Source organism: Bombyx mandarina, chromosome 21, assembly GCF_030267445.1.
Source record: "Bombyx mandarina strain Sakado chromosome 21, ASM3026744v2".
NCBI classification, from domain to species: domain Eukaryota; kingdom Metazoa; phylum Arthropoda; class Insecta; order Lepidoptera; family Bombycidae; genus Bombyx; species Bombyx mandarina.
In genome coordinates this window covers 14,515,367-14,525,438 of record NC_143227.1, presented here as the reverse complement: position 1 = coordinate 14,525,438, position 10,072 = coordinate 14,515,367, and the positions used below count along the sequence as shown (strand labels likewise).

The 10,072-nt window shown below is 37.3% G+C and overlaps 1 protein-coding gene across 2 annotated transcripts in view; it reads right to left on the bottom strand.

The window, feature by feature from the left end:
* Positions 1 to 7,791: 7,791 nt before the first annotated feature.
* The window catches only part of LOC149500561 (uncharacterized), a 148,632-nt gene continuing 146,351 nt past the window's right edge, over positions 7,792 to 10,072 (bottom strand). Inside the window, exon 7 of one of the 2 annotated variants that reach the window (XM_089736284.1) lies at positions 7,792 to 8,100. In XM_089736284.1, coding sequence (XP_089592410.1) covers positions 7,898 to 8,100 — 203 coding nt within the window. In that variant the 3' untranslated portion in view covers positions 7,792 to 7,897. The remainder of the gene's footprint in view (positions 8,101 to 10,072) is intronic. The other variant, XM_089736285.1, reaches the window with a different exon arrangement.

Below are 10,072 nucleotides of genomic sequence, written 5' to 3'. Positions count from 1 at the left end.
TTCTTTCGAAAATCTTTCAAATCTGTAGCTCTATATAAAATTGCTTTGTTAGATTCAGGATCACTGATACCATCTATGACGTATTCCATTAAAGCAGCATCATCTACTCTTCCATGCAGTGCTATCTCTTTCATAACTAAAAAGTATTGTTGAAAAGTTTCATCATTTTTTATCTTTCGTGAAATAAGCTTCTTGGGAATCTTAGCACTATTAAACTTAGGGCCAAATTCTTCAATAAGGGCTTCCTTCAATGTAGGATAGTCTTTAACTCCACCAATAGATCTTAAAAATAGCTTTGCTGTTCCACCCAAAAGTTTCTTTGCATAGATCAATCTTTCCACTTTAGTCCACTTCATCAAATCAGCAACATCTTCAAATTCATCAAAAAACTCCAAAATCGGGTAGGTATCATCTCCGGTGAAAGGTGTCATGGACTGCTCCAAATCGCGAAACGAGATATGCACCTCAACGTCTTCTCTTTCGTCATTATCATTATTCTTCTTAGGAGACATTTTTTTACTTAGGGATACGGTTTATGCAAAAAAAAAACGTCTCGTTGAACTCGTAAATAGTCGTAGTAGTCGTTAATTATTATTTTCAAAATAAGTCTTTTTCTTAAGTAATCTTCAGTAACAATCTTAAGTAATCTTCATAATAAGTTTGCATAAAATAACGTTACACAAAACTTCATCAATAATACTTCATCATAAAATCGTTATTTTTACACATCTCGAAGTCTTCGATTCACAACGAAAATGCACTGGTAGCGGTCAACTTATCTCTGTAAAAATTCTTCCCACTTATATATACATTAAGAATATTATTGTTTGTAGTAGTCTAGTATAAAGTGTATGGTGATACGGACGTTTGATATAGTTATTTTAAAACCGGTTTCTACCGAAGTTCAGAAGAAACGAAAATTAACTTTTGTACAGTTTGTGTGCATGCCAAAAACAGGTACTCTGTGGAAGGTTTTTGTGTTAGGAAACGATAAATATAACTTCAATATTAAAACTGTAATTTTAGAACAATTATTTGTAATTTCATTTTATTTGTAATTGGATTGTGGATTGACTCGGTGGTGCGCCGAGGGTCATGGGTTCGATTCCCACGTCGGGCAAATATTGTTTGATGAACAACTATGTTTTCTCTTTGTCTAGATGCTTGGTGACTTCAGTGACGGCGCCGTGTTGTTTTTACAAATGATGACGTCAGCAACCATGACGTTATTCTATTCGTTTTTGTTACTGCCTTCCATGAAAGTAATGAAGACTTACTTTTCCAATGAATTCAATTTATTGAATTTCTGGTGTACAACAAAAGTAACAGAGAGCTCCGCTCCGTTCGAGTGCTCGAGCCGGAATTTTCGAGCAGCTGAGGACCGCGGCGAGATGGAAACAGCTCACGAGACAGGCAACGGTCGAGTTTCAGGGACACGACCTTCAGCAATGAAGAAAGCGACGAAGAAGAAGAAGGTCTTCATGTCCCCTTACGGGGGCACGGATCAGGCCTCGGGGCAGTCCCCTCTGCCTGGGCTTAAACTCCCTGCCTAACGAGGCAGGGGTGATGTTTCTGCTTCTTCTGCTGATTCTGTGAAGGCGATGAAATGAGTGAGGCGATGATGTCGTGGTCTGATGACGGTAGATGATAAGATCATAGATGATGTAAATGATATAACGGTTGTGGCTTGATGATTTGATGGAGGTGATGATGAAGGGTTTTAAAAACTATAGTAATTAGATGGATACATCCCCAAGTGCGCTGTCCTCTTCCTTCTTCTTCCCCGCTCCTCTTCTACTCCTCCCGCCACCGACGTCGCCCTGAAGTCCCCCGTCGGTAGTTGTATACTTTTTTTTTTGGTTTTTCACCGACCCAAACACTTTGGGCCTTTGCCTATGAGTTTTTTTTTGTGCGATAATAGTCATTCGTACATTACATGCGTAACATTAAGGAAACAGTTAACTTTAAGTAATCTTATTTAACTAAATATTGACGTTGCGCCGACATATACATTTAAAGATATAAAAGTATGTTTATCAGTCCCCATAACATAGCAAATAATAAATTGGTGTCGGGTGACCGTACGTGGTGTTTTCTCAGTTATTAATATTATTTGTAATTGGATCTAACTTGATATTTATACAAAAAAATTAGCTTTAAAATTTTACATATATTTTGGAATTTTAATTATACCAATGCCTTTTACTGTGTGAGATGAAACGAAGCACGTAACGTAATATTGATGGATTGGAACTTAGGTTTTTACGATGTTAATAAATAGTACTAATAGAAATGAGTCTTATATGATACTAGCGACCCGCCCTCGCTTCGCTTCGGAAACTGTAATTTATTATTGATTTCTCCACTATTTAATGGATGTAATACATGTAAACCTTTCTCTTCAATCACTCTATCTATTAAAAAAAACCGCATCAAAATCCGTTCTGTAGTTTTAAAGATTTAAGCATACATAGGGACAGACAGATATAGGGACAGAGAAAGCGACTCTTTAGTGATTAGATTACTGAAGAAGGTCAATTTTGGAATGTACTTCAACATCGACAAGCTCAGAGCAGCAAGAGAGCAATTGGCGATATCTTATTTATTGTGTTGATGCTACTTTATCCTTTACTATACTTTACTTTATTTTCATTTTTATTTAACTTAACACGTTGTTATCCAGGCCAGCGTAGACGTGAACGCCGATCCACTTTGAGATCTTCAATTCTATTGTTTAATGTTCCATTTTTCAAACCATTGTCGAGGCAAAAATAGGCCTGTAGCATTACCCGCCAGTGGGATCCCCAAAATGCCCTAGCATTTGGACCAATTTGTAAATTTTGCGGGTCTAATTAATTTGTCTCATTGTAATATAATTCTTTGGTGAATTTCTTTACAAATTTGGTAACTGCCTGTGAGAATTAAACTCCGGCATATTTACATCTCCCAATACGAATATATATTACACGGAGTGCCGTAATTTTAAGCCACAGGGGCTTAGCGGGCGTTAGCTTTCACTTGATTGTGTTTAATTCAATCTCATGAGACCAAAACATCTGATCTACTTTTCTGAATTAGTAGACAAACTAGCTTCCTCGTTTTAAGCTCAAACGAACTTTCGCTAATTATGCCGAATTACTAAACGGGATTTTCAAAGCGAATAAGTAATTACGTTGGCTCAAATCAGGGCGTTTGTAGCAGACTCGACTAGTAAGACGCAAATTGAATGCATTGCTTTGTGGCAACCTCTAAATAGTAAGAAGGCGAGGTTACTGCTTCGTTCGCGATGTCAAGTGGCACAAGTTACAAACGGAAAGCAAAATCTATTTTCAATTCATTCTTAAAGTAGTCGAAGCTATCTATACTAATACATACATACATACATATATTATAAAGAGGAAAGATTTGTTTGTTTGTTTGTTTCGAATAGGCTCCGAAACTACTGGACCGATTTGAAAAATTCTTTTTCCATTAGAAGCCGACATTGTCCCTGATGAACATAGGCTACTTTTTTTAAAAAAAAAATTATTTTATTTTTTTGGTTTCATGTGTGTTTTAATGTTTCCGAAGCGAAGCGAGGGCGGGTCGCTAGTTGTAGAATATTTTTCGGTCGATTCATATACTCGGAAATTGTTGCGCTTATGAACCGAATGAAGCGGATGATTGAGGAGATAAGGCTTTCCATAAATAGGTCCAAAATCAAAGTCATGGTGGTATATTGGTCTGGAAAGTTGGAATTTACTGGCGCATTGGGTCTAGTTATAGTGAATAGCTTTATCTAACTGGGTTTCATCAGTAACAATGGGTGGTGCGAGAAGGAAGGGCGTAGGGGAATTCGAATGACCAAAAGTGCCAGAACTCAGCTCGGAAAACCTGGAGAGTTCGCAATGTTTCTGTAAAGACCATAACCAACGGACAACGACTGGTACGGACCATAGTCTTCTCGATTTTTTCACATGATGCTGACGCTTGATCACTGAAAACTGAAGACCGTAAAAGCATTGACACGTAAACGTGTAGGCCAGTATTACATCATAAACAATAAGTATTCAAACGCTTTCACTTGTACAATGCACCACATAATTCCATTCCAGTTAGGTTAGTATCCACTAAATTTCAGACTTACCCACAGTACGGCGAGAACATTAAGATTGTGCTTCCAACATATATCACGAGCTTTAAGTTCAAGGCGTGCTTATGAATTACACTGAGTATATGAAAAATAAAGCTCTTCAATTTCTGGTTACGACGCTCGGAAGAAAGGAAAAGTAAAATATGAAAGCTGAAACATTTCTCAGAGAGTAATATTTATTCGTGAAGGTTTTATTTATTTATTAGGGAAAACGTGTAGTCCACTTCATCACTATACTGCAAAATGGGTGATAAGGCCACGGAAAGCGCACGTATTGCTCAATTTAGACGTGTAGTCGAAGTCATAAAAGATGCGGGTATATATCTGTTCTTGCCGTGACTATAGCTAGTTTTTTTAGTTGACTACGTTCTTCTGGTAGGTATTCAATTAATAACAAAATAAAATAATCTATTAGACCAAGGATGAACAACACGCGGGCCACGGAGTGCTTGCAGCCTGCCAAGCAATTCTAAAATTGAATTTATTTTATCGATATTTTTATCGTTTCTGTTCGTTTTACTGTTATTTTCTTGTTTGTTTTATCTTGCATTAAAACTTGTATATGAAATTTTTAGTTTTATATTTTTTGCTCTTATATCTATACTAATATTATAAAGAGGAAAGATTTGTTTGTTTGTTTGTATTGAATAGGCTCCGAAACTACTGAACCGATTAAAAAAATTCTTTCAGTGTTGGAAAGCTACGCTATCCCCGGGTGACATAGGCTATATTTATTATATTAAAAAAAATTGGGTACCTTACTAAAGCTCCAATAATGTAATCCAATGTGTAAAAAAATTATCTAAAATTATTTCCATCGCGTGCGCTACTTCCCAAGCGAAGCCGGGGCGGGCCACTAGTTTTTTATAAATAAAGTTTCGTAAATTATTAATAGGAGATATACTATGTGCGGCCCGCCAAAAATATTAAAATTAAAATTGGCCCATTGATTAAAAAGGTTGCTCACCCCGTCTTACACTATTACGCCTGGATCGCGCGGTACCAAACACAGATGAACCCAATCCTTGATCGAGAAAGATAGTCCTTAAGCGAGCTGCTCTCGGCTACAAATTATGAAACGACTAAGAGACCTAACTACCACGAACTTTAAGTCTACAGTTTCAGCGCTCACTGTAATCTACATAAATTTTCCAGTAATTGTCTCTTTGTCATAAAATGTTTTATGATCTAATATAATTTATAACCAAGTTAAGCCTTCCCTTCTTTGTTTTATTATAACGCTAATCTGTAGTTTTAAGTCTGCTTGCGTAGCCTAGATTTTTGGGCTTTGAAATAAAGAAATAAAGTTCTTAAAAAGTTCTGAAAAAACGTCCTTTTAATCAGCCAATGCTGATAGAGAAATAAGAGATTTCAGTAATACATCTCCCATGCCGCTTACATTGTAAAAATATATCGCAAGCGGTATTTGAAGAATCCGATAACTCGCGATTTTGAAAACAGCGCCAAACTTGATAAGACCTCATGCATATCGTTTCCACAAGAATGAGAAGAACCGGTCACCGTCCTCATTGAACTCGTCGATTACGAAGAAGAGTTGGATGTGTGAACTAGCCCTTAGACACAACCCACTGCCGGATCTTCTTAGTGGGTCGCGATTCCGATCCCATGGTAGATTCAGCGAAGAACTGCTCTTGCTAAGGCCAAGATTAGCAATTTTCTCAATTTAAGCTCGTGAGTTCATCTACTGGTTTGTAAGAAATTGGAATAGCCCCTTAGACTACCAACGAATGGGTAGGAAAAAAGACTCCAATTACCAAATAGTGCAACTCGGATTCCCATGATATTAGGCACAGCGGATCGTTTGGAACCTCTGGGTCTGCGGAGGGACTTCGGTTCCCTCTGTATTTTGTACTGTATGTTCCATGGGGAGTGCTCTGAGGAGTTGTTCGAGATGATACCGGCATCTCGTTTTTACCATCGCACCGCCTGCCACCGGAGTAGAGTTCATCCATACTACCTGGAGCCACTGGAGGTCATCCACAGTGCGTTTCCAGAGGTCTTTTTTGCCACGTACCATCCGGCTATGGAATGAGCTCCCCTCCACGGTGTTTCCCGAGCGCTATGACATGTCCTTCTTCAAACGAGGCTTGTGGAGAGTATTAAGCGGTAGGCAGCGGCTTGGCTCTGCCCCTGGCATTGCTGAAGTCCATGGGCGACGGTAACCACTCACCATCAGGTGGGCCGTATGCTCGTCTGCCTACAAGGGCAATAAAAAAAAAAGCAATTCTCGTGCTGTGTACTACTGTACTATAATATGTCGTCTAAATGATGGTAAATGTATAAGCCGTATATTTATTAGTAGATTATTATAGTCCATTAGGTAGAAAGACATCTGCAATACTCGTTTCGAAGGATACAACTGTTGCGACATTAAAATACAATGTATATACATTTTTTTGTGAAGAAATACATGCTTGTCACATGTTCTATATGATTTACAAACAAAAAAAAACGGTAAAAAAAACGTCATTACTGGTGGTAGTAGATGCGGTAGGTAGGTAGGTAAATGGGGGCGATATATCGATCTAGCTACGATTTATTTTCAGAAAATGTTGTTTTATTCGTGTTTTCAATAATCAACTCTTCCCGACATCTATTGGCGAATACTAATACTATTTTTCTTAATTGAGGGCAACTAACCGCTTTAAGGACACAACAAGATGGCGTTATCAATAAAAACATCATAATCTAGTATTATTTTATCATAGAATAAGCAGAGCTGGTTCCACTGCGTGCTCCGAGGTCATTCACCTCGTGCATCAATGGATTGAGTTGTGCTACATTGCGTGTAGTTAAAAATATGAGTTTTTTTTATGTTTCGTCAAATACATAGTATTTGCCCTAAGATATAAGATAAGTAAATACGTATCATATTTTTTTAAAGGTAAGCGTCAACTTTGCATAACCACTAGCATTAGACCGCGCTGTAGAGTCCTCGCAAGATGGTGCCAGCTTTTTGTGTATACGCAAAGCTAATGTGCTTCCATACAAAAAAAGCAAGTTATTTTTTACTAGCAAATCATTTTTTTTTTAACATCTTCTTCATCATTCACTCGCTGCTAAGGATCACGACCACGTGTGGCTTTCCTCCACAGTGTTCGATCATGTGTGGCATGGACCGCATGGTATAAACTACCACCGACTGATTCCTTAACCAAATCCAACCATCTGGCTGGAGTTCTACTCACTAGATGGTTACAATAGCTCACCGCCCATCAGCGTCTAGAGACATTACCTTATGAATGGCCCTATCCATTTTCATACATGAGGTTGCACTCTTAATCGTATTGTATATTGGCTCTTCCACTTTGGGAATTGGAACGCCTGACTGGGCTAAATAGACATTTTAAATGTACCTACCTGGGCTTACGTAGCAGTAATTACGTAAATTTATATTATTTTTTCATTTAAATCCCATAAGGAATGTCTACGGTTCGCAAAATCTAAATTTACATTTGTTTACAATATAAGACAATTTTTGGGATTTTCCTAAAATAAAAAAAAGCATACAAAATCGTAAATTATAATAAACACCATAATAAAATTTACAGCAGTCGACCGATACACGACCGACATTTCAGAATCGATCATCATAAAAATCCCGCTCACAAAATACCAAACAATAAAACAATACGAAATTTATATTACAATGAAATTTTATTTCCCAGTAACTATTCGTATTATTCAAAACTCATATTTACAGATTACATTATTATTATTACATAAATAATATAAATATATTTATCACGTAGGTAACAGTACAATAAAATGTTCGTTGAAGTTGTTCTGACCAACAAATGTTTGGGCCAGTTTTGTGAATAGAATCACAGTTAAGAATAACAGAGACTTGTCTGTTGATAGTGCGACGGTTATTGATAATGTCGCGAGGGTCATCGCTGAAGGTTGCTGCGGATGGGCGGCAGCGTGAAGTTCGGCTAGGCTTTCTTCTGAAACAAAGGGTAAAGGGTCAGTGGATTCAAAATCAAATCAAAACAGCCTTAAGTACAAACTGTACTGTAAGAACTGAGGTCTTAGAACCTGTGGCGTTTAAGAACGCACCTTTTTTTATGATGAGTAAGCCAGATTGCACAACAGGTTGAAAAGAAAAGATAGTGTGACATGATGATATTTAATCGCCAAATAAGACGAAGAAATAAAAGAAAATTGTTAAAACTCTGTAAACCGCTGCATATACAAACAAAGCTCCTATTGTTTTGATTGTGCTGTTAATTGAAAGTCGATCCAAAAACGCAACTTTCACGTGAAATTAAGAAGGCACTCTATCCGGAGCCCCTCAATTGGTGACCCCGACGTTATACGAACACTCAACCTTCTGATCTGAATCCAACTAACTGAATATCTTATATTCTGTGATGGCTACCGCCACATACTTATATGGCAAAGTAGATGGCAGCATTTGTATGGGCTCCGGTAACCACTAAACTGGGCCATGAGCTCGTTCACCCATCAAAGTAATAAAAAAAGTTCTTTGGAAGTGCCCTGAAAATTTTTCAGACGTAATCTTGTCATCTTTTTATAATTGTATCGATTGGCTACTGCGTCAGGACTTGTACGCGTACAGACTATCTCGTCTAGTTGAATGCTTTCATTCACAGTAAATTTCCAGAGTTACATATTGCTAAATAACGTTAGCTTCTGAATTAACTCTCTTTTATGATAATCCCGTGCATTATATTCTTGTTCATAGCTGGGGTTTGGTCTATGATAGTTACTAATCAACCAGTTTTCGCTCATAGATATAGACGGTTCATCATTATCGTCTTAGGCCTTACAGCGCAGGGTGGGCCTTAACCTGGTTCAGTATCTCTCTCCAGAGTGCTCTGTTTAGGGCTCTCTCCTTCCAGTTCCTGACACCAATAGCTTTGAGGTCGTGCTCTACGCCATCTAACCATCGGATATAGACGGTTAATGCCCTATTGATGCGTTTCGGTTTTAAGGGTGGGGTAGCCGTTATAATTATGCTTGAGACCTTAGGAATTATATCACCTTGAGGGGTGGCGCATTTACGTTGTGGATTTCTATAGGCTCCAGGAACCACTTTACACCAGGTGGGCTGTGAACTCGTCCATCCATAATAAATTTTTCATGTCCGTACATAATATACGTGCGTTCTACGTATTTAAATTATACAGCAAGGTGGTTGATATTTAATTTTATGCGGACTAACAATATACCTTTAGACCAGTTTCGGTTTGTAGGTATAGAAAAAAATTCGTTTCATTAAATAAAATAATAACAATAAATAATAAATATTTACTAACAATCACGCCACGTTAACAGGTCCCGTGATAAGTTCGTAAAGAACTTGTGTTACAGGTACCAGATAACGGAAATAAATGTAAGATTTTTATTATACACACACATATATTTAATATACATCCATAACCCTGGAAAAGACATTTCTATATTTATCATACAAATATCTTCCCTTGGCGGGATTCGAACCCGCGACCCCCTTGTGTAGTGATCATGTCACTTACCACTACACCAGACAGCCGTTAGATCGTATTCATTGCATTCAAGATGTTCACCTTCATAGTGCTATCGGTTTTAAGAAATTATTTATTTACATGGCGTGAAAGCTTTTAAGCTATCAAAAAGCTAGAAAATTAATTAAATATATTTCACTTTGTAGAGTTCGAAAACTTCGTAACAATTCTATATTTCATGATAAAGTAAGTTGTTTTAAGATAAATTTAGTTCGAGATAAATTATTCAAAGGGCCGTAATTAAGCTTCACAGCAAGTGAAATTTGAATGAAGGGGTATGTTATTACAGTACATATTTTATGAGAAAATTTCCTAGTACCGGGTTTGTATCACTTCAGTTACTTTCTTTAGAATTGTCCGTTGAGTACCCGGTTCATTATTAATTTATTTTCCATTTTCTAATAAACTT